This window comes from Podospora pseudocomata, chromosome 5, assembly GCF_035222375.1.
Source record: "Podospora pseudocomata strain CBS 415.72m chromosome 5, whole genome shotgun sequence".
Lineage (NCBI taxonomy): Eukaryota > Fungi > Ascomycota > Sordariomycetes > Sordariales > Podosporaceae > Podospora > Podospora pseudocomata.
Genome location: NC_085889.1, coordinates 1,032,546 through 1,056,217, shown reverse-complemented (window position 1 = coordinate 1,056,217; position 23,672 = coordinate 1,032,546). Strand labels below are relative to the sequence as shown.

At 51.7% G+C, this 23,672-nt stretch overlaps 6 protein-coding genes across 6 annotated transcripts; 2 read left to right on the top strand and 4 right to left on the bottom strand.

The window, feature by feature from the left end:
- Positions 1 to 406: 406 nt before the first annotated feature.
- On the top strand, positions 407 to 1,594 carry QC762_500165 (uncharacterized protein; the record flags this gene model as incomplete). The annotated part of the gene is made up of 2 exons (XM_062890458.1): positions 407 to 1,076; positions 1,131 to 1,594. The coding sequence occupies 2 exons, from the start codon at positions 407 to 409 to the stop codon at positions 1,592 to 1,594; spliced, it is 1,134 nt and encodes a 377-aa protein (XP_062741751.1).
- Positions 1,595 to 3,163: 1,569 nt separating this feature from the next.
- Positions 3,164 to 5,473, top strand: QC762_500170 (uncharacterized protein; the record flags this gene model as incomplete). Its single annotated transcript, XM_062890459.1, has 1 exon — positions 3,164 to 5,473. One exon carries the CDS (start codon positions 3,164 to 3,166, stop codon positions 5,471 to 5,473), a length of 2,310 nt encoding a protein of 769 aa, XP_062741750.1.
- A 1-nt stretch (position 5,474) lies between these two features.
- On the bottom strand, positions 5,475 to 7,824 carry QC762_500180 (uncharacterized protein). Its single transcript, XM_062890460.1, has 5 exons — positions 6,797 to 7,824; positions 6,358 to 6,739; positions 6,249 to 6,293; positions 5,688 to 6,190; positions 5,475 to 5,631 (listed from the first exon to the last, which is right to left on the bottom strand). The coding sequence occupies exons 1-5, from the start codon at positions 7,588 to 7,590 to the stop codon at positions 5,508 to 5,510; spliced, it is 1,848 nt and encodes a 615-aa protein (XP_062741749.1). The 5' UTR covers positions 7,591 to 7,824; the 3' UTR covers positions 5,475 to 5,507.
- A 4,969-nt stretch (positions 7,825 to 12,793) lies between these two features.
- On the bottom strand, positions 12,794 to 15,844 carry QC762_500210 (uncharacterized protein). Its single transcript, XM_062890461.1, has 2 exons — positions 14,800 to 15,844; positions 12,794 to 14,726 (listed from the first exon to the last, which is right to left on the bottom strand). The coding sequence occupies exons 1-2, from the start codon at positions 14,976 to 14,978 to the stop codon at positions 13,184 to 13,186; spliced, it is 1,722 nt and encodes a 573-aa protein (XP_062741748.1). The 5' UTR covers positions 14,979 to 15,844; the 3' UTR covers positions 12,794 to 13,183.
- Positions 15,845 to 19,676: 3,832 nt separating this feature from the next.
- QC762_500250 (uncharacterized protein) lies at positions 19,677 to 21,178 on the bottom strand (the record flags this gene model as incomplete). Its single annotated transcript, XM_062890465.1, has 4 exons — positions 19,677 to 19,875; positions 19,938 to 20,054; positions 20,115 to 20,972; positions 21,029 to 21,178. The coding sequence occupies 4 exons, from the start codon at positions 21,176 to 21,178 to the stop codon at positions 19,816 to 19,818; spliced, it is 1,185 nt and encodes a 394-aa protein (XP_062741747.1). The 3' UTR covers positions 19,677 to 19,815.
- An 863-nt stretch (positions 21,179 to 22,041) lies between these two features.
- Positions 22,042 to 23,239, bottom strand: QC762_500245 (uncharacterized protein; the record flags this gene model as incomplete). The annotated part of the gene is made up of 2 exons (XM_062890464.1): positions 22,457 to 23,239; positions 22,042 to 22,401 (listed from the first exon to the last, which is right to left on the bottom strand). The coding sequence occupies exons 1-2, from the start codon at positions 22,964 to 22,966 to the stop codon at positions 22,042 to 22,044; spliced, it is 870 nt and encodes a 289-aa protein (XP_062741746.1). The 5' UTR covers positions 22,967 to 23,239.
- Between the last annotated feature and the right edge of the window lie 433 nt (positions 23,240 to 23,672).

Here is a 23,672-nt window from a genome sequence, read left to right as displayed (position 1 = left end):
CAAAATGCACAAAGTATTGGAATGGCAATATCCCTCCGTTCTCTTCGAAGCTTCTGTCCCTTTTGCGCCGGCTCCTCCGCCCCGCCTGATGCAGGGGTCACTTGACGCTGAGGCCGGGTATGACCCTCATTCAGCGATCGACCTGGCGCAGGCCCTCTCTGGAACCTTTTTGATCCCTTCAAACTCGCCCGCGATGGCTTCTTCACCTAGCTTTTGGCCTCCGTCCCCAGCAGAGACAGACAGGATATCGCAGGCGTCTGGGTCACCAGGCCCGAACAAAGGAGAACCGACATTCTCCAGCACTAGCGGGTGGCCCATGAATGCTGGCGACACCCATTCAGGTAACTCTACTGTCCACACTCACTGCTTCAGAGTGGTCTGCTGATCTTATCCAGGTGCAGTCCCCATGCTGCAAGACGCCAGCCAACCGCCCCCAGATCCCGTTTGCCAGAGCATCCGCATTTGCCCTCCCAACAAAGGAGATGGGTCAAATGGTATCACCCCCGACTGGTCACCAGAGCGGGTGAATATTCTCTGTTCTCTTTCCTCTTTGATCAGGACAAGAGTGGAAGAGTTGCGTCTTCACCCCGAGCTGTGGTGGACGCCCGTGGTAGGCGATGGCATCGACGAAGCCACGGCTATCCGTGTCCTCGACCTCGTTGGCCCGGGCACCGCCGGCCGAAAGCAACGAGTATCTCTCCTCTCACAGGAATGCAATGTCATGTGGGCATTCCAGATCAACCCTACCCTATTCCCAGCAAGCCTCACCTGGCAAGCTGTCGACGACGACGGCCAACTAGCTGCGTCCAGGGCCGTCGTTCGCAAAGCAGCTCGACGATCTTATGCGAGCCTCTCCTCGTCCTCATCCGGTCCCAAATTCTCCTGGCAAACAGAGCCGGGATCCCGCTCTCGATTGACCTCGCTCCAGCTGGCAAACATTGCCCTTGTGTTGGAATGGGAGGAAGCATTCAAGCGAGAGATTAGGACTGTGATATGGGACTGGACAGGGCAAACACAAGCTGTCCTCGCGACACCGGTGGGATGTCTACAAGCACATGGGCCGCGCGGGCTAGATGGTATTCCTCTCTTCATCCCTTCCTCTACGTCGCCGCAACTAACACCCTTACCAGCCCAACGGAGGATAGAAAAGGAAAAGGTCCTCACTCACATGCGGGACTATCTCGAACGCCAGAAGAACACCAACAAAACCAGCGTCAAGCGCATCTACAAGGACCTCGAGCTCCAAAACATGAAGCTCGAGACGAGCAGTTTCTTACACCCCAGTATCTACAGCATGTTACGGGAGATTGAAGGGGCGATTCTCAAGGAGAAGAGGCCTGGGAATGGGGCCAGCGCGGTGAGTCAGTTGAAGACTGTGAACCCTAACAGACCGACCACGCCGGGGCTGTTGGGCAAGATCAAGGAGATGGAACACAGTGTCGAGAATATGATGTCGGGAGGGAAGGGGCATAGGAAGTTTGTGCAGGCTATGCTGGGCCATGTGCAGGAGTTTGTGGCTACGCAGCAGGAGATGCTGGCGGGGGAGATGTGGAAGTGGAGGGTGGGGGAGGTGAGGAGGTGGAGTTTGCAGTGAGGTCAATTTGGTTGAGTTCTTGTTGTGGTTGTTTTTTTTTTTTTTTTTTGCACATGATAATACCCCTGATTCAACGATTTTTTTTTTCTTTTTTGCTTTACTTGGTTGAATGGGTCAAGAATGTGATTGTTCTGAAGTCGCTTTGAATACTGTGGTAACGCAGCAGTACGACACTCTCCAACAGGTGCGTTGATGGCGATGTTGTTTGCGCCTCGCAGGTTGGCACACTGAGTAGACTCCTCGGATCACATTCCGGTAGTGAAATAAATGAGAACAATCACCACGCGAAATGATGTTGTTCGGAATCAGCGGATGCAATGATCTTATCATTTGTCTACGCCGCTGGTGACCGTTGAAGGTGAGATGAGCCCTAATTGCGGAGCATGACGACCTACCCAGGATTCACGCGTGCGGATGTGTTTTCCAGCCCCCAGACAGAACTAGGGTCTTGACATACGCGAGGGGGTACTCGGGCGTTTAGTGTTTGTGTCAATGTAGACTAACACTGTAGAGATAGATATATACCACCCGGCCTACCGTGTGGGTAGGATGTCCTTTTGGTTCCACAGCTAACGCCGCCACAAAAATATCATCCATCACAGTGTAACAACAGGCATAGAGAATCGGAAGTTGAATCCAATCTAGAACAGGAATTTGTTACGGTAGCTAGATAGGTAGACATGCAGCGCCGCCCGGCAAAACGTGACAAATTCTGACCAAGACTGCGGATAGGTGGGGAGGGAGGGCTACGCGAGCTGCAGTGCGACCATTCATCTTTTCGTTTCCGACCTCTCGGGTCGTGTGCCTGGGCTGACCGTAAGGGGGTGGTGCTTTGTTGTGCCGCTTGTTTGTTTGATCATGTCGGGGATATCGGTCATGTGTTGGGGGTTGAGTGGTGGTGCTCAACTGGGTTGCCAACACCGACATTTGATATGTTGCCTTGTTGGGATGTCAGCTGCTCAATATTGCAGTGTGGTGGGCTTGGTAGGAGCGAGCAGTCAATTTGAGTTTGGTGGTCATTTTCAATACATTGATGAAATGGGAAACAATGTTTGTTAAACGAGGAGGGATCGGAGGCACGGAACGTCACAACCTGGCAATGGGGATCGGAAGAGATGAGCCTTTGATAGTGATCGTGAAGGGTTTTCTGCAGTCTCCTCATCCATATGAAAGTATTCAATGGGGAAGAGTTGCAAGAGACAATTCAGTCAGCTCCGCTTCCAAAGGAGCGTCGTCGTCGTCGCTCGGGAATAATCGAAGGGTTAGGATGGTGCGATTGCCGACATGGTGGTAGATATATGTCGATATGGTGCTGCTCGCGGTTGACTGCCAGTGGTATCTTGTCAATTGAAATTAAAATCACTTTCTTTTTTCTTTGAGAGGGGAAAATGTCAGCAGGAGGGCTGTGCATGAAAAGGTGAAATGTCATTGGTCAAGGGATTCCTTGGAGGTCCCTGCTTGGCAGCACAATTTGGACTTCCTTCAGGAAAGAAGCCGCCAGCAGAGACTTGCTGACTTCCCCGCACTGATGGTCAAACAGGCAGCGGCGACTCAGGAGGTAACTCAATCATGTTCAAAAAATTACATAGCGGATGGAAGCGTTTCGAAGACTGGGCCAACGAAGATGATTCTGTGCCAAAGTCGACCACCACTCAGACCAACCAAACCAAAACTGGGCCATCAGCACCGACACAAACATCGACTGAAGATCACACTTCCAACCATAGCGACCCCGTGACGGAGGATACGCCTAAGCCAGAAGCATACTGTTACGCCAACAAATCCACCACCTCTCCATACAAATACACTCCGCTCCCGTCAACGACCAAGTCAGCCATCCGGGTTCTGACCTTGCTTCCAGGGAGAGCCGACGCTGACATCGAATGTCAGCTCATCGAGTTGGACCTGAACAACCCATGGACAGACGACGATGACGAGGAAGGCTTCGAAGCCCTCTCCTACGTTTGGGGCGACATCACCGAGACAACGCCAATCCAAATCGACGGCGCCACTGTACAGATTGGCAGAAACCTCCGCAGCGCTCTCCTCCACCTGAGATATCAGGAAAAGCCCCGTATTTTGTGGGTGGACGCAGTATGCATCAACCAAGAAGACATGGATGAGCGCAACAGACAAGTCATGCTGATGGGTGATATCTACACCAAGGCGGCCCGCACTCTTGTCTGGCTAGGCTGTCCATGCTGCTTATTGGGGGCCCTGAATACGGACCGGCTTACCTATTCTCAAGGGAAATGGCTTGATCACTTAGCGGGGATTGATCCTCTTTTTGAAGCCATCGAGATCCTGGGCAACGAGGCGCGGAAACTCGCAGAGGAGGGCCGTGAGGTTGTTCCGAAGCAGGGAGAAAAGGATGAAGATGGGACGACGTACGACCGAATTAAAAAGCTGAAGCCCAAATGGAACCTCATCTTTTTGGAGAATCCGTGGTGGACTCGTATTTGGACGCTGCAGGAGATTGTACTTGCAAAGGAGGCGCGCTTGTGCATGGAAAGACACGAGCTGGGCTGGGATCTTCTCTCTGTTGCCATTCCTTACTATACAGCACTGGGCTTTGGCGACTTTTCCGAGATATATGCTGGGAGCAAGACCAACTCTGGTGTTGAGCCGTTCAACTTGGTCAACGCTATCAGAGAGGCGAGACAGCCCGGGTCGGAGCTCGTTACTGGAGGTGTCGGGGACGAGCTCCTCCACTATCTCGCCTCGTCCCACTGGCGTGATTGCAAGATGCCTCAGGACAAGATCTTTGGACTTATGGGCCTATTCAGCGAAGGCCGCGATGTGGGTATTGAGGTTGACTATCGGTTGGATGCCGAGGATGTGTACCGCCAAGCGACGAAATCCTTGTTACAACAATCTGGCAATCTCGATGCTCTTGGGTTCTGCTACCCATACAAGATACCGAGAGTTACCAATCTCCCGTCCTGGATTCCTGATTGGGGCTCCGTTGGAAACCTTGCGCTCCCGCTGATGAACGACGCAAAAGGCCAACCGCGAACTACTCACGCTTCTAGAGGACTAAGATCCAACCCCCGATGGGAGAACAACGACACAACCTTGCTTCTCGACGGTCACATCATCGACACGATCGCCAAACTCGGGAGGACGCAGGTACCACCAAATCAGGATGACCGCAACGAAGGGTCCCTGGACCACATGCTAAACGATCCTGCGATGATCGCTGAAGCCGACAGCTTTCCCGACCGGTGGGAAGATTTGGATCCCGAAAGACCCATCCGGCATTTTATATCTGCATGGTGGAAAGGAATGAGAATGGCTGTGCCATATGTCGCCAAGGCATTTCTCGAGATCTTTGGGAATGTTGTGGAAATGAGGGAAACGTTTCTGCAGTGGGATGAGTTTGTTGCTGCAGAGCTGGGCGAGCCGCATGAAGACCGCCGCGTCATTTTCCGAGATACTATCACGACAGCAACGCCTTGTCCGCTGGAACCATCGGTATTCGATAGCCGCTTTGACGGATGGCTCCAGGCGGTGTACTCGATTCGAAAGCTGAAGAAGAAGAGGATTGATCGATATGCACCAAAGACGTACACCACATTGGCTGCGGTCACCACCTTTGTCAAAATGGAAGATGACGACCTGCCTGAGGCTTTTGCGACATATACAACGCATACGCCCCGCAGGCGACTTGGGATTACCGCATCAAAACGGGTTTGTCTCCTGCCTAAGCTCACCGAGGTTGGGGACAAAGTGGCTCTGCTTCGAGGTGGCAGGGTGCCAATGATCCTCCGTCCGAGAGAAGATGGATCAATGCAGTTCATTGGCGAAGCATACGTCCACGGAGTCATGGATGGGGAAGCGTTTCATGAGGAGGAGTGTATTGACTTTCGAATAACGTGATATTTATTTCGGTTATCAGGCTACATATCTAGGATTAAACGGTTGGAAGATTGCTTGCAAGGGCTCTCCGGCTCATGCTCTCGATTTCATACTGTCTTCTCTCGAACATGGATTGTCGCCTGTTCATCTCGGCCTCGATGCGATAGATATCCGAATTACTATCATGGTCAGCGTTGGGTGCCAAGGAACCACGAGCATCGAGGCTTCGACTTACAATTTGAGGTTGATAACCTCATCCTTCCCTTCTGCTGTCTCACTGACCCAAACCGAGCAACCCCTGTTGCCCGACACAGGAAACTCCCCCCAACCCTCATCATCAATCATGACCTGCCCGGGACACAGTCTCAAGAAATCGATCCATTTCTCCCCACTGTGATGTTTCCCAACGTACATTTTCAGCTTTGACAGGCCCCACTGGTTACCCATCACCGCCGCTAGCCCAGCACCCCCACCGTGGGCGGAGTGACCCTCGCGAGTGAAACCGACACAGTGTTGGTGGGAAAAGAGATCATGCTGGGTGCCATAGGCGTAGAGCTTGCGGATGAGGATGAGGCGAGCGAGGAGGGTGGGATTGCCGGACATGGGAGGGATGAAAGAAGAGGGGCCGGAGGCGAAGGAGCCGTAGAGGTCAGACCAAAATACGCAGGGCACGCCGGTGTTGGCGCGGAGGAGGATGAGGGTATAGGCGTGGGGTAGAAACCAGGGTGCTACGGGAGTCTGTGATGCTGACGATTAGTCAACGTTATGGAAGACGTGATATGTCACGGGAGCGTACCTCAAGGGACTGGCCTTGTTGTGTGTCGTGATTAACAACGAATGTCTATGCAATACACGTTAGTCGAAAGCTAAACTTTGTCACTTGTCAGAAGGTTTAAGGGGCTTACCACAACATTATTAGGCTTCCACAAACACAAAGCATCCTTGAACAGGTCCCTTAGGTCGCCTCTCTCCCCAGCCATAGATATCTTGCTCAAATTAGAGCACAACGGCACATCGAACAGCGAAATCCTGTGGTCCATATACTCAATATACTTGGCCAGGAACTCAGAGTCCTCTCTCCAGTACTCCCCAACAATAAACCAGTCCTTTCCGTTCTCAACATTATCGTCAATATGACTCAGCAGTCTCTTCTGAAACTGGAAGCTATAATGCTTAATCGCATCCAACCTCAACCCTCCAATCTTCAGCTGCGTCGGCAGCCACTTTACCCAATCAAAAGCATCCTGCTGCACGTCCGGATGTCGGTGGTCAACATCGGCAAACATTCTGTTGTTCACTTCATCAGCACTCCCTTACCTTCCCAAATGCCCATGTTGAACTCACAAAAAGTCATAATTCCCCACCTCCTCATCCACATCCACACACCACTCCTTCCCCCCCAGCTTCCAAACCCCCTTTTCCCTAGTCAAGTCATCCCAATCCACCCCCGTAAAATGTCTCCTGTCCCATTCCCGACCACTGTACCTCCCCCCCCGCCCCGGGAACGTAAACCCCGTCCAACTCTCAATCTCCCTCACCTCCCCCCCATCTAGTTCCCTATTCCGGTCCAAAGGGTCAACCTTCTTCGCCTTGACCCTCTCTTTGTAGTCCGCTCCAGTTTTGTGATTCAGCACGGCATCAAACAAAACTTTCACCCCCCTCCCCTCCGCCACTCTACAAAGTTCCTCCAGTTGCGCTTTTGACCCCCATTTTGTCGGGGTGGAACCCTTCTGCTCAAACTCGCCTAGGTCCCACAGGTCGTAGATGTCATACCCGTTTCCGTTTTTCGCGTCGGCTGCCTTGCAGGCGGGGGGGATCCAGATTTTGGTTATGCCGAGTTGGGAAAGGGAGGGGAGGAGGGTGGTGAGGAGGGACCAGTGGGATTTGGGGGTGGTGCTGGAGGGGGGCGTGTACCATTCGAAGGATTGGAAGATTGTCTCGTTCTGCTTGGGAAGCGGGTCGGAGGGGGGGGGGGAAAGGATGAGGGGGTTGGGGCAGGAGGAAGGGGGGAGGCGGTGGCGGAGGGGGCGGATGTTGGTGCTGTGGCCTGAGGAAGGTTCTTGACGGGTTGCGGCGCGGGAGAGGGCCGCGAGGGGAGGTGGGAGGGGGGGATTGGGAAGGGAGAGGAAGGTGGACATTGTGGTGGTGGTGGTAGTAATGTGTGGTTGTTGATGCTGGTGCGTTGAGATGTTCTTGGGATGAAAAATGAGATGGTGGTGGCAAGAAAGTTCGATGAATGAGCCGGGCTGAAGTGGGATTTGCTGAGTTGGGTGGCCGTTGCCTTGCACTAGTAAAAAGTGAAACCTAAAAGCTGGTGTGAAAAAGGTCAAGAAGTGTTCGTAAGCTGATGATATTTTCAGAGATGATGTTCTGTAAGCTGTGAAGCTCACCGCATGTCTCGGGTCTCGGGACGAGCCGAGGCGGTCGGGGAAGTGGGGCATGTTCCATGTTTTGATTGGGTGGCGTGTTGTTGTCGGGCACAGTACCCGCCCCCGGCGAACGCACGCCACCTTCGACACTCCAGAACCGAAGTTAGGACACGGTGAAGCTGACAAAATCGAACGGACATGGTAAATATTAAGGCTTTTTGCCGCTGACGGGTACAAAAAGTCTTCTGTCCACCATCATATTGCAATTGAGTCTTTGTGTTGTGGACAAGTTCTTCCTGAAGCTACTAATCACCCCAGGCAACGAAGCCCCTGAAGATCATCGACACCCACAAAAGGGGCCGGTATCCACACATCTCTTCACCACTTAGACTTTTGATCCAAACTCCTCCTTTGAGTACATACATATCTGTCATGTGATGCCCCAGAGGTCAATAGAACTGCCACAACGGTTCTTTTGGGTACGAGTCCTTGCTGGGTCCTCCCTTCGTCGGTAAAGGTAAGAAGCAGAACCTCGGATGGATGATCTGGAATGGCATTAACCCACTGGTACCCCGCCAGATTGCCTTGCACTGCGTTCTGAAGATAGCCGAGCAGAGATTCGTGACCTTGAACCGAATCCGGGATGAAGATCATCATGCCTTGAATCAACTTTTGTCCGGCCCGTAACCTCACCAAGAACAGCCTTCGGTAATTGGCACAGCCGATGTCAAACCCCAACCACAAACTTCGAGTGGTCCCTTGAAGATTGGATTTGATTATTTTATTCAACCACCACCCGACGGAAACATTGTCGTGGTGCGACAAGGCGCCCCCCAGTGTGTCCCAGATAGGGCGAGGTAACCCTGCCTGAAGAGGCCTAAACATGACTGGAAATGGAAAAGTATCCGGATATATTTTCTTGACAGCAAAGTCATCAGCGTTGTGGCAACCACACAGACCGTGATCAATAGATAGAGCTATGCGTATGGTAGGTATGGGTAGTGGCGACTCAGTGAGTTCCCTCTCAGGAGAACTCCATTTGGCAACGACCCAAGGGGAAGAGATGGTGATTGAGGCCCATTTTGCGCCGTCCATGGAGCTTCTCGGAACTTTGACTGGACCCAACCAGCTTGAACGGGAAAAGTCATCATCGCCATGCTCCCGCTGAAAATAGGACCTGCGTGTCAATGGAACTATAATACCGTGCCCACTGAGAGGCTCAATGCCTAGGATTCCGTACCCCGTATGGTGAAAGACTGGGTCTTGTTTCAGCGGTAGGCTGATGCTCATGCCTTGCTGATTTGGAGAAAGGGTCGGACGTCTGAATTTCTCGGCACCTTTATAAGGTCTCAATAAGCCTGTCGGGGACCGAAAGTCTGCTGGGCTACGCGCGAGAGCATCGACAGGAGAGTCGTAGTATAGCGAAAATCCTGCCTGTCCGCTGAAATTCGTCGACGTTGGTATCGCAGGAAGACCAAGTAGCCAGGCGAATAATGTGCAGTCATCGTTCACTCTCATAATCTCGTGCTGAAGCCGCATGAACGCTTTGCTGCCTTCTACATATAACATGGGCATATTGATGTTGAAAAGCCCGAGTAGGCAGTAGGCTTGGTCTTCGATTCTTGTCGTCTGTCTCCCAGCCGCCTATGACATCCTCTGAGCTACGCTCACTTCCCGAAAAGTGCGATGCAGTTCCTCGACGTCCGTTTTCCCCGTTTCCTTTAGTAGATGCTCATTGATTTTGATCTTGGACATAATGTCTGCAGCTTGACTCCCACGAGTAAACCGAAAGTACCAAGTACTGTCGTAAAACTGCACTTTCGCTGGCGCCAGAAGCTCTTGCAAAGTCCAGCCACTTGTAAACCAACGGCTTTGGTTAACCCTGGCGGGATCATTCCTAAAGTCGATTTCCTCTGGATAGGGACATGATAGCGGTTCAAGATTGCTCAAGGAGACGAAGCAAACCTCAGCATTGGCATACCACTGAAACATGGAGTTGATAGCCTCTTGGAAGCTCGGCGCTGCTAGACTTATCGATACAGCAAGTATCGATCCAAATGTATTTGAAATATCGCCGACGTGCTACCTGGCACGCGTTTGCGATCTTCTTCTAGGCTGCATTAGGGGGGTCGCTGAGATTGTAGAACGCATTAGGCTCTTCCATATCACGAAGTGTGACCTCTTTCCCTTCCCAGGTGTGGGATAAAATGGCATATGGGGGGATTGTATCCCCGATGACCTCTTCCAGCTCGTATGTAGTAGTGTGTAACAGGCGCTTCTTGAACACAGGGGATGCCAGGAGGTGTCAATTGAGTAGAGATGTAGTTGAAATATTTACCCCGCTTGCATGTTGGCAGAGGGAGGGGTATTGTTGGGATGATAGCCACTTGATGACGCTTATTGGACAGGCATCTTGCGCGGGTCGCCTGCAGACAGAAAAGCCGAGCTGCGAATTGTCGGGTGTCCTATTATGTCAGCCGTCAGCTTGTGTGACTTGTATCAGAACATCATTCTTTCAAGATCATCCTTGTTTCTTAACTTCAGATCGTGTTCATTCAATCTTCGACATCATCACTTACCATGGAAAGACGCCGTAGCCAAGCCTCTAATAGGCCGGCCTCAAGAGCCTCCACCAACTCTTCCCACACCGCACGAGCCTCCTCAAGTTCTCCGTCCAGCCGGAGTTCCGTCATCATCACCAACCCGGATTTCTTCGTCTGTGTGCAAGAATACCTTAAGCCTCTCATGGCTATCTCGGCGCTTGGGTGCCCGATCACCTTTGCCTTGATTGTCTCGCCTATCGCCGACCCCGCACACCTCAGCCACAACGGCTTCAGGTTTTCATTGGAAACAGTTCGACTATTGATATCAGTCAGCTGGTTATTCTTCACGCTCACACTGGGCCTGAGTGTATTTACCTACAATCAGTCGTTCTACAATCAACTGAAGGTTGGTGGACCTCCTCCGCCCTCGAGCTTCTATTACCGGTGGGCGGATATGGTGATGAACACGCTAGATGTGCTGTGTATGGGGGCCTTTTTGATGATTGCGTTGGCGGCTGCATCGTATGTGCCGATTGTTGGGTGGTTGGCTGTGGGAGTCGTCGGATGTTATGCCGTGGCAGTAACGATCTACTCCATCGTGATGAGGTCTGAGCCAGACGGGGAAGATGGGGATGAAGAATCGGCTCGGTGAGGGAGAGAGAAAGTCGGTTAAGGTGTGGAAGAACAGAACCAGGGTAATATAGACGATATACACAAAGTAGACACCCCCATCTCAATCAACTAAAAGATGTCGCTGCTCACCGGGTTCGCAATCTCAATCATCGAATGGATGGCGACACACAAACTCATGCCAAACTATTGTTCCACGCAGAGGTGATCCGACCGATTGACCCCACTCGTTTCGACAGAAAGCACGATCGTCTGGGTAGCAGGCGGCTTACTTTGGGTTTGTAGTTCTCGTCAACCATCAAAAGAATCCCGGGCTGACTAAGATGCCAAACCCACCCACAAAGCCTACCCCATCGCCTCCCTCGGCCATGCAGCCTGGATCCTCCGCCACTATGGCTACCGCGCGACCTTCATCTGGGAGCTTTTTCTCTATGGCCTCGGCGCCCTCCTTTGCATCCCCGCTACAATCGCCCACTCCTTAGCCGGCTTCTGCATCTTCATCTTCATCCTCGACAACGGCCTCGGCTCCCTAGAGACCGCCGCAGACCCTTACATAACCGGTACCTCTTTTCCCCCTTGATCCCATAAGGTAGCCACCCTTTACTAACACGCTCACTCCAGTCTGTGGCCCCTCAAAACACGCCGAACTGCGCATCAACCTAGCCCAAGCCTTCAGCGGCATAGGCGGCATCGTCGCCCCCCTTATAGGTTCATTCGTCTTTTTCGGCTTCGACAACGAGGAGAAGGCGCTTCAGAATGTCTAGTGGGTGTACATGTCCATCGCCATCTTTGTCTTCATCCTTGCGGGTGTTTTTATCCTGGCGGAGATACCCGAGATGACCGACGCGGACATGGCGCTGCAGGAGGAGGAGGCTGCGAAGAAGGGCAGGGTGTTGGGGACGGAGGCGTATCAAGTTTATGTTGAGGAGCAACCACATGCTATTGGGCCAGTAGCAAAGGAGTTGTCCTTCAGAAAGCAGTACAGGCTTTTTCATGCGGTGTTTGCCGAGTCTTTTTGGGGTTTATGACCATGTGTTGAGATTTGACCGCTCCGGCGATCACGCTGAGGGGAAACGTGGGGATGAGTATGTCGTTTGTTGTTTTGTTCTTTGAGAGTATTTGGTTTCCTACGATTGCGGCTTTGGGGATGAGGGGGTTGGGGAGGCATACCAAACGAGGGGCGGGGATCATTACTGGGGTTTTTGGGGGTGCGGTGGTGCTGCCTTTGTTGGCTGCTGTGGCGGATAGTGACGGGGGAAGGATGGGGACGGCGTTGGGCATGCGGTGCCGATGGTTTTTTTTTGGCAAGTTGGACGTATGCGTTGGCGGTGAATTTTTCGGGGCGGTATAGGGGGGCTGTGGATGCCTTTGTTGGTGGCGAGGGGGCAAAGGGGGTGAGATGGGGGATAGAGTGGAGAGAGGGCATGATGGGACGGGGATGGTGAAGCCGGTGACGGATCTGGAGAATATGTCTGGTATTGTGTTGACCAAGTGATATTCTTTTCGGTTCCGGCAATTGGAGAGAGGAGTTGATATGACGAGAACATATCAGAGTTGGTAGGAAAGGCTAGAGTTCTATTAGTCGTGTTGGCTTTAGAATCTATTGGGTGGTAGTAAGATAGAGTGCCGCCTGGTATCTACTTGATAGATAAATAGTACTTGTGGTGAGATTTCTATAAGGATATGAATGAACGCAGTCATTGCTACCGATGTTTACTGTTAACAAGCAGACCTCGTATAGGTAGGTATGTTGGCCTGGGCCAATTTTGTAGGGTTTTGCTGATATGGGTTGTCCCACAGCCTTTTGTGGTCTTGTGTTCTTGGTTACTTGTGTGTACCAGCTACATAGCAAAAATAATCCCCCAGCAATGAGGAACAATACAGCATTACTGGTTATCCCGGACAGTCAATGTCTAGTTTGGTCCCTTCCCAAAAATGCCCATCATATGTACAAAACGTATTACTACAAATATATATAAGTTTTCTTTCGTGGTGGCCTGGGAAGCTCTCTTTTCCCCATTTTTTACCCTCGCCCACGCCAACAAGTCTAACATGCAAATCTGAGCGTCAGAAATAAAGAAAGCTTAGCTCAAATAAGAAAAAATTCATCGCCATGAAACCCATCATAAAAGAAATTCCCAACTTTTCGTGTCGAAAGAAAAACAAAAACGCCGTTCATGTCATATCCATCAATGCAAACCGCTCTCGCCGGTAGCAGCCATGTACTTCTGGCAGTTAATCAAATGCTCAACCTGGTCGCCCACCTCCTGCAACCTGTTCAGGACCTTCTTGTTGCCATCCTCGAAGCTGAGAAGAACATATGGGATGTTCGTCTCGGCGCAGAATTGCTTGACCAGGGTCTGGACCTTGCGCAAGTTATGTCTGGGTACACGGGGAAAGAGGTGATGGACGGCCTGGAACTGGAGACCGCCGTGGATGAAGTCGAGCCAGGCGGGGCAGTCGACATCCATGGTGGTGCGCAGCTGGCGCTGGGGGAAGGATTCGGATTCTCCGAGGTCAGAGGTGGACATGGCCCAGTGGGAGAGGGTGATTTGGACATGGAGGGGCATGGTGACGATGTGCGAGACAAGGACGAATCCGATTCGGACGGGCCAACTGGGAAGGGTGCACCAGAGGAGGAGGTAACCAAAGATGTACCAGTAGCAAGACATCATGGCGATCTCAGCGGGGCGGATCCACCACGCCTTGCTGCTTCCGAGGGACGAGGCCTTGGAAGAAAGGACATGCAGCCACGAGAGGAGGTAGAGGTTGAAGCGCGCGATGCCCATGACAGGGTAGTAGGTGTACTTTTGGAAGGGTACAAGGAAGTTGGCAGCGGCGTCCCAGATGAAGGTGAAGTCGTAGTAGGTCGAGTGAAGGCTCCTGAAGAAAGAGGGCGAGGTGGCGAAGATAGGGACGTTCTGGATATCGGGATCGTGCTCGGGCATGTTGGTGATGAGATGGTGAACATTGTGACTGCTCTTCCACCAACCAATCGAAAGACCGCAGCAAAAGTCGGCGACGAACATGCCAATTAGACTGTCGATAACAAAGTTTCCGGTGATGGCGCGATGGCCGGCATCGTGCGCAACGAACATGATCTGATGCCAGAACAAGCCCAGGAAGAAAGCTGATGTCAAGTACCACTGATTATAGAGAGCGGTCATGGAAGCGACGAACAGAGTCGTGTAGCGGCACATCTCCTTGGCATACTCGATGTAGGGGCAGTCGTAGAGGTTGAGTTCGTAAACCTTTTCATGGAGCTCGCGGTATTTCTTGACAATGTCTTGCTGCACAGCTGGGTCGACAGAGGGATACTCGAGGATGTCGCGGGCCTCATCCTGCTTCTCGGCCCAGGTAGTAAATGCCAGAGGGTCCTTCTTTCCAACATAAATTTTCTTGGCAGACCGGAATCTAAATGTCTCGCCATCTGTCTCACCCATGCGCTCGATTGTGGTCTCCTCGGGGTCCTCTCCGCAGCTATCCTCTGAAGTAGGAGCTGTGCCCGTGCTTCGCGACTCGGAGAGATCGCTAATGCTCGTCTCCAAAACTGAAGAGTCCTCGGCATCGGATACGTCGGTGGGGATGGTGGATTCGACAGCGGGCTTCTCCTCGGGCTCCTTGACGTAGACGCCGCCGCGAATTGGTGGTGTTGTGTTCGTCCAGATGCCGGGAGGCTTGCGACCAATACGGAAAGCCTTCATGGTCTTTAATGTTGGGGGTTTGTGGTACCTGCGTAGACGCCCCACCAATGTGTCAGCACTCAACTGCATCCATTGTCCAGTCAGAAGCAGGCAATATTTACGCATTGATCTCGTCCGTCGCATCCTTTCCAACCATGTGAAGAATGGCCAGACTGCCACCGGGATGCCTTTCCAGCCACGAGTCCAGTTTCAGTACATATTCGTCGTAGATGACAATGATGTGGCCGTCGGCGATGAGGTCCTGAACCGCCCGTGGGCAGAGGACGTTGTCGCGCGACATGATGGTATTGTCGGGATGCTGTATTCTAGGTAATATGACGGGTTTATGTTGGATGTTGAAAAGGTCGGGGTATTTGTTGACTTTGTTGACTTTCTTGTCTAGTAGGTTTGGCCGATGACTGGCTGGCGGAAGTGTAAATAAGAAAAGAGAGAGACCTGGAACGGCAGAAAAAAGAGCGAACGGGTGGGAAGTAACCCAAGAAAGCAGGGTGCAACGAGAGACTTTTTGTGGAATCCCAGATAACGGAGCAACTCCTTAAACACCAGGAGCGGCTAAAGGGGAGATGGGTGACGAGCCGAGAGAGAGACGAGGGAAACAGGGAAAGGCAAAGTCTTGGGAGGTGAATCCATGGAGCTAGACTGCACGTGGGGCAGGACCCTGAAGATGGGAGGAGCTCTGAAGCTAAAACCAAGTGGGCAGCTTGGGGCAACTTGGCGTTGGGGCTGAGCTCAACCACCGCGCGGTCTCATCTCCTCTGTCCCGCAAGCGAACGGGGCCAAATCTTGGAATGGCTTGGATGGTGCAACCACGGGAGTGGGTCGAGTTACTCAAGAGTGCGCAGAGTGCACCAAACATCTCGACAACCTTCACTCTGCTGGGCACTCACTGGCACTCTGCAGAGAGAGCTCCCGTCTCGATGAACTACAGAGGAGCGGAGCAGGAGGGTCGGGACCGATGCGAGCCCTCGCTTTTGGTATAGAGACCACTGTGCCGGACCACCAAACAGTGTTCCGCTCCCGTTGGCGCATACCGTACGCCTCACATGCACGAACGAGACGAGTCGGGAATTGGGGAAAGGAAAAGGAAAAGGGGCGTGCCACCTGCCAACTATCCAACGGCGGGATTGACGTTTGTTCGGCGCCAAGACCGGCGATGGACAGGAGAGAGATCCGCCGTGACGGTCGGCCGGCCTCTGACAGGACCGATAGAAGGAGAGAATGCTGGGAGGACGCTGGGACAGGCCCTGCATTTTTTGTTTCTGATGGATCTGTTGTGTGGTGCTGGTCGCTGTGGTTGCAACCCCACTCCCGGTCGGCAGGCGCGAATCCCCGTCTGGTCTGGCCCCTTCTCCGCATCTGGAAGGTCCCTTGTGGGCAGGGATCCTTCTACAATTGGCAAGGTCGGAAACTGAGCGGTGGGAATCTTGTCTTGGCAGGGGGAATCTCCCATCTCAAAAATTTCCCATTCATCTGCCCATTTCGCTGAGCACAACACCAGATTACCGCTCGTGATACTCCAGATGTCGAACCACCTTGGATTGGGAGACATCAGCTGGATTGGGAAAAAATGTTGAGCGACAAAAATCCAGAACCACATCATTTTCACCTCAGCTGAAGTCACGAGATGCCACATGCCCGCGTCCACCCACGTGCGGACACAAGGTGCATAAATGACTGCCTTCTTCCAACGCCATCCCAGACTCGAGTGGATCGCGTCATGCAATTGCCAAACCCTCCACGCTTCGTTGGCCTGTAGCCCTCGCCACCTCGTACGCTCTACACGCGTATGAAATCCGGGCAAAGGATCCGCGTATGGGCGGCGATAAAACTATGTATGTTACATATGTGCTGTCTTGGTTTTGGGATTGCGAGATGTTCGGATACCGCGACATTGCTTATCGATACCGATAAGATACAGCTACCAAGCCTTTTTGATTGTGTGGAGCTGCGGTTCCAGAGTGGGCCAATTAAGCTTATCTTTCAACCCCTGGTCACTCGTTGACCTCAATTCACAACTACGGCATCTGTCTCAACCATAAACAGGTTTTTTGGTCATTTTTTTTTTAAAAAAAAAATCAGATGTGCGAAAACAAAGTTCATTTCCCTGTCATTGCATTCATGTTCTACCGGAATCATCAATAATATGACGTATCTCTTTGGCTGTCTAACAAATACTAGTTGCTGGGTGGAAATCCCACCCCACACACAAATCAGGGCAGACCGCTTCAATCGCGGGGTAAACTTTTCCACAGGCTATTGGAATAGCAACAACATGCTACGGTTACGACTCCTACATGAAATAGGATATAGATAGACAAGACGAGGGGGATCCAAGCAAAAATGCTAGAGTCGTTCCTCAATGGGTTTGCTTTTTACGTTTATTCGTGACTTTGAATGAACTTACTAACGTACATTATCAGTGAGTCGTGCATATCAGTGGGTCGCGCACTCTCTACCACCCTACTACAATTACCCTCAATTATAACACACCAACATTAGGAACTAACTACAATTACATCAGAAACAGCTGAATCAGATGATTCTGCAGCCTCCTGGCAAGTGCGTGCATTATGGCCAGGCTTACCGCATACACCACAGCATTGAACTTTTGTACGAGCACCCCCTACACCACTACCATCCAGCTGCGTTTCTTCCACTGCCTCCCCACCCACGGCCTTCTGGTCTAGTAGATCGTGTGCATCCTGCACAGTAAGTGATCCTCCAAGCTGCACACATGTTTTTTGGCTCTCCTGCGCTTGCTTAGTGCCTCGTTGGCCTTGGTAGTCCAGCCATTATCGGTGGTTGCGATACGCCAGTGTTACAACCTGCACCAGGAATGGATACAGACTGCAAGGCAGTACGCCAGAGGTGAATATGACAGGATGATCGAAGGTTGTGACAAGCGTCTCAGACACGGGTTCACTGTCAACAACAGGTTGTTCTAACAAAGAGCTACTGAGAGTAGATTGTAGACAAATGAACTTGATTGCTTGCATGAGGAATCAGATAGATTCCTCGACATGGGGAGCGCCGGGCACTCGCCCCTATTTATGTGAAACTATCTACATATGTTTCTGAAGTATCACATGGTCAACAAATCATGGCCGCGGCCAACAGACCATGGCCACCGCCAACAGAAGGATGAACTCCTTGCTAGTAAGACTCCTTTCTTTCTGACAGGTACCACCCAGTGGTTCCTGTACAGGGGTATTACGCTTGGGGCGTAACAGCCAGGTGGACGGTAAGTTGCACTCGGTATACCAGTTGGCAAGGTGGTACTGCGCGGCTAAGATGATGAAAGGAGGGATGGCCCAGCCGAGGGCATTGACTCCCTGGATCACCGTTGCCCATTCACGGTTGCCAGGCTGGGCCAGTTTCGCCTTGCTAAGGCCGTCTGAAGTCGTAACTACCATACCCGCGAAGATAATACCCATCATAAACCCAGTCTCGTCGAAGTTGTAGATATCGTCATCTACAATACCGTACTTAGCCTTAGTGTTCCGTATGAGCGTAAACCACTCGGCAATGACCTTTGGATCCTCACACTTAGCCCTCTGGTAGTCGTATCTACGCCTAAAACGCGTACGGAGCTGTGGCTGGCGTTTGACGAAGTTATGTGCCCAGAGCTTGTCAACAGGGGGCGCGTCGCGTACGCGTAGCAGTTGGTTGGCCATATCATCTACACTACGCAATCTTGGTGGAAAAGCTCGCGTACATAGCTCAATAATATATCGGACAATAGCTTCCTCTTCCGATTGAGTCAGCTTTTTCGAATTGGGTGTTATATCGCGTCGTGCAGGCCGGCCGGCGCGTCGGTTAGAGAGAGTCATAGCTGGTACGTTGAAGAGCTTAGCTGCAGCTCGGAGGCTTAATTTTTCATTGATTCGAAGAGCCTCAAAGGCTAAGAGTATCCTGGCTTCCTTTGAAGTAGGAGGCATATTGGGTTGTGGAAAAAATTGATGTTAGGTGTAAGGAGGACGCGTCGTGGCGGAGACTGTACGACTCGCTTATATGTACGACTCGCTTATAATATACGTTAAAAGACGTTGTGGGTAATATATTTTACCTTCCATTTCTTTTCTTTTTCATCTAACGATTCCATCTTTTACCTATTACCTACACCTATACCCAGCCGTAGGCCCATATCAACAAGATTCTCGGAGACAAAAACTTCCACGTGGAGAACACACCATGCAACACAAAAGAATACTTCAACCGCTGGTGCCTCCACATGGGCATCAGCATCACGGCGTTCGCCGGGAATGACAGGGAACTGCGTCGGCGGGATGCTCTGTCATCTCGCCTCAGCGGCCGTGACATCAAGATTGAGACCCGGACTCAGGTCTGTGACATGTTTTCTGAGCGCTATCTCGGGGGCACAAATTGGAGGATCGATTGGACTCCCAGATAGGTTGACGAGGTCATCGTTAAAAGCCAGGTTGACCTCGACCGGGCTGAAGAGATGGGAGCCATGATCGGGCCGGAGTTCGACAAGCCAAGACCAGCAAGAAAGCAACTTCGGAAAAGGGCGACTGAAGGAGGTATGTTGAACCCGGAGGCCCTGATTTAATTGCCGGCATACGCACTTCGTGCCGAGTCACTCGAGTTGGCCTTTCCCTGGTTGTTTCTCCAGCAGATGTGCTGGACACTTTTGTTGGAGGTGAATGCAGCCTGTGAAAATCTTCCACAAAAGGTCTGGGGCAACAAGGTACACGAACTGACTTCCCGTTGTTGGTTGGAAACATTTTCATGGCGGCGGAAGGCCTGGATAGCTCTTCTGACGGTGAGCCAAACATGGTGCCTATGAAGGCGGCTGCCATTTACTTTAATAAAATTTTGTCGGATACTCCCGATTTAATCATTGGAGGCCTGAAGTGGGAGTGGCGGATGCCCATCGACTTTACCTTTGAAGGATCTGAAGAGATTCGGGCGGATACTGCTGGGTCTGATTATTGAAAGTCACTTTGCATCATGCTTGTTGGGCCTTCTCCAGACTGCGCGGTTGGCCATTTGTGCTGACAGGTAATTTCTAAGACTGTTCCATATATACGGACGTGATGCTCTTGTATAGACACAGATTAGTTGAATTCAGATGTGCTTTCCTTGTTGATTTGAAACTAGGTACCATGTGTTGGACTCTGGAGTTGGCATTGAAACTTGAGAACAGCCTTGATAATCTATAACCATGTCAGTTTGCTGTTCAACGCCACAGAACCTGGCCCAACATCACTACACTTACCTTCCCACTCTCTGTATCGGCAATAGCTTTCTCAATCTCCTCAACAGGGTACACCTTGCTAATCTTGTCCACTGGAAACTTCCCCTCCTTATAGGCTTGTATCAACCGCGGAATGAACTGCCAGCCCCGACCTGTGTCAGCCTCTTCCTCTGATTCAACCTCATCTCATTAACTCACCTCAACAGGCCAAACCTCCCCCTCCACAACTCCAATCCACTTCTTACTCAACGCGAAGAACATCCCCACGTCCACCTCAATCTTCACCCCCGGCGCAGGGGCGCCCACACTCGCTGCTGTGCCGCCTTGCCCAAGACACCGAATCATATCCTGCACCACCTTCCCCACTCCCGTGGTATCAACCGCAAAGTCCGCCCCCTTTCCCTCAGTTATCTTCATCATCTCCCCCACCACATCTAGCGTTTCTTTTCCGTTAATCACCCACCTCGCTCCCATCTCCTTCGCCAGATCCAGCTTCTCTTGCACCAAATCCACCGCGATAACTGTCTCAACCTCCAAGATCAAAGCAGCGGCCATGAGAGCAGCAAACCCTACCCCTCCCATACCGAAAATAACCACTACATCCTCCTTTCTGGGTTTAAAGACATCCAGTATAGTCCCCGCACCAGTCTGATATCCACACCCCATCGGCGCCCAAATCCCCATTTCTTCTTCCGACATCCCCTTGATAGGAACCACACTCAGCTCACTTACCACTGCGATCTTGGCAAACGACGACTGTCCAAAGAAATGTCCCGATACCGGTGTCCCATCTTGCATTTGGTATGCCGTTGTCCCATCGTCGCGAACAGACGACAGGTTAAGCGGTGGCATGAGCTTGCATTTTGTCGAGGGGGATTGCTCCAGGCAATGGTGGCATTCATTGCAGGAGGTGAAGCTGAGGAGGACGTCATCTCCTATAGAAAGGGAACGGTTCTTGACCGCGGGACCGATGGCGAGGATGGTGCCTGTGCCTTCGTGGCCTGGGATGGAGGGGTAGGTTACTTTTGGGAGGGCGCCGTCGCGGAGGAGGAAGTCCTGGCGTTGGTGATTAGTGCTTGCGAGCAATGAGGGGACAGGGGAAGAGGGGTTACGGTGTGGCATAGGCCGGAGTATTTTATCTCAACTAGAAGTTCGTTTGGGCGGAGGTTTTGTATGAGGACGGGGGATATGGTGAAGGGTGAACCGGGGGATGGAACGAGGAGGGCGGTGGTTTCGATGGGGAAGGTTGGGCCTGTCTTCATTTTGAAGATTCTGGGAGGGTAATTATGTGGTTGTCGATCGTCGAAGGGTGAGGTCTGTTGAGAAAAGGGGAAGTCTGTGGTTTTCCTGTTAGTGAGGCCACTTGAAGATTCGGGAAGGAGTATAAGATGCTGGGCGCCGGAAAACATAATCCCCACGGCCATTATTATCTCCGTGACCCCATACTCCAACCTTGCCTCCAATCATACCTCTCATTCGCCCCTCAGTGACCGATGAGGTTAGTGTTGGTTACCCCTCCACCCCTACCACAAAATAATTGAGAGAGTAAAGGAGGTTCCTTAAAGGACAGTCCATAGGCCTCAAAGATAGTTAACAGGTCTTGCAAGATCGTTTAAAGGCCTATCAATTAACAGTTGAGGCATAAGGTAGTTCACAGTATAGTATGGGTTAACTTACTTGTGTGAACTATTTTGTGGTGAGGGTGCCCTCGTACAAATGGCAAGCCATGGTTGTGGTAACCTTCGGTGTGGCTGAATGAAGGCGTAACCTAAACTTACCTACTCAAAGAACATGAGCAAATAGCGTAAACGCTTATCTCTCAACAACTAGTGACTCCGATCATGTGAATCACCCACCGGGCTGGCCCGCAGGAAAGATAAATATCTCTCCCGACGCACATGCAACTGGGTAGACCACAACCATCATCACCAACTGCCACCCCATGGCGAATTAAGACCGTCTGATATTATCTCTCTCTTTTTCTATCTATGCACAAAGTAAGTCTTGTCATATATACATCCGAACAGACAACCTCGTACTTGGCAATGAGCAAAAGGCGCTTCAATGTTCACCAGTCCCAGTGTTGTTCCTCCGTCTTGGTGGAACTTTCCCAATGGCTATTGTATCATGGGTACTTGTACACCCCCGCCTTCCTATCCACCGCCTTGGAGAAAATCCTCCCAAGCTCGCAGTCTCCTCTCTCCATGTTGACGTAAGTGGGAGCATAGATGCGCCACGACCTGGCAGTTCCAACAGCACCACCAGGCAGCGTAACCAAGCAAGCCATCCACCAGTGTGTCGTGGCATCCTCTCGGGTCCATGTGAACAGTCCGTTTTCGTAGACCTTGACGTTTTGACCGGCGAACTCCTTCCCAGGGATAGTAGCGTTCCAGAGCGAAGCGTTACCAGCGAGAGCTTCGGTATATCGTAGGATACCGTCGGTTGGGTTGATGTACCAGTACTGGTGGCCGGGAACGTCGGAAGCCTGTATCATTGTGTTAGAATCGTTACTCAGGTTGGAATATCAAGGAAAAACAGACCATTTGCCCACCAGGAAGCAGCACCGTCGAGTTCTGGTAGGTCCCGCAGTTTGTGCCACCGGCCGCAGTGCAAGCATGACACTCTCTAGCGTTGGCGCCCACAGCAAGGTATCTCCCGCAGGCCTTGACGTTCAGGTTCTGGAAAGTCTTGCGCACGCCTGAAAACGTAAGGGTGAAGGGGCTCGTCGCTTCAGGCAGTTCCTTGATCGTTTCGTCTTCACATGAGTACTGCTCTGGCGAGTAGCAGCCCCCACCGCAGGGCTTGGTCGGCAAGCTGAACGTAATCGGGCAGAGTGTCTTATTGTTGTAGCAGGCGTACTCGGATGGGTAGTAGCTCGCTTGGCCACACTTTGCTTGCTCTTCACCAAGTACCGACGTGGCGAGGAAGCTGGTGGCAAGTGCCAGGACGGCCACGACGCGCTTGACGGCCATACTGACTGGCTTGGGTGTGACGGAGAGAACAAGCGCTTGCGGTGGCAGGTTAACCTCTGGGCAGTGGTGCTTGGCCATGACTTGATATACGTCTGGAGATCGTCATGCAGGGAGTTATCTCCGTCATGTTTGCTGCCGGTTCCATATTGAACAATCTCGGCTGATGCAGGTCCAGACGGATCAACCGGGTCCGATGGTTCGGCGCGGACCGATTTGCGAGGTACCGGCGATGGATGGGCCCGACGGATAAATAGGGCTGATATAAACACACTTTGTGACGTTCCATGTTGACCCGCTCTCGGAACATGATGCGTTTACTCCCGACGATAATTTTATCTCGGACCTCTGGACGTGTTCAAGTGATATTGAGGAAATGTAATGCGTCGAAGTGAGGCGTGGCTTGCTTCGTGGAATTTCGAATGAGCACCCATATACCTAGGTGCTACTGGGACGTGGTGACAAAGATGGAGATGGGCACTCGTGGGTCTATACTATACCATTTAAGCTTTCATACCCAGCTTTACCTGTTCCTATCCCAGCTTTATTTTTTTCATATCCCAGCAGTTGCAGTCGTATAATCTAGCATTAAAGCCTTATAACCCAACCATTGCAAAGATTAGATCTAATCATATTCTGCGCAAACTCGAAGCTCTTTACATTGAAAACCCTCAGAACGATTGCGTCTACCGATGCAACGCTGAGTAAGACAGAGGCAGCCAGTGCAGCTGAAGTTGATTCGGGAATCAGGAAGGTGGCATGGTGAGGCAGTGAAGTCTGCCTGGTC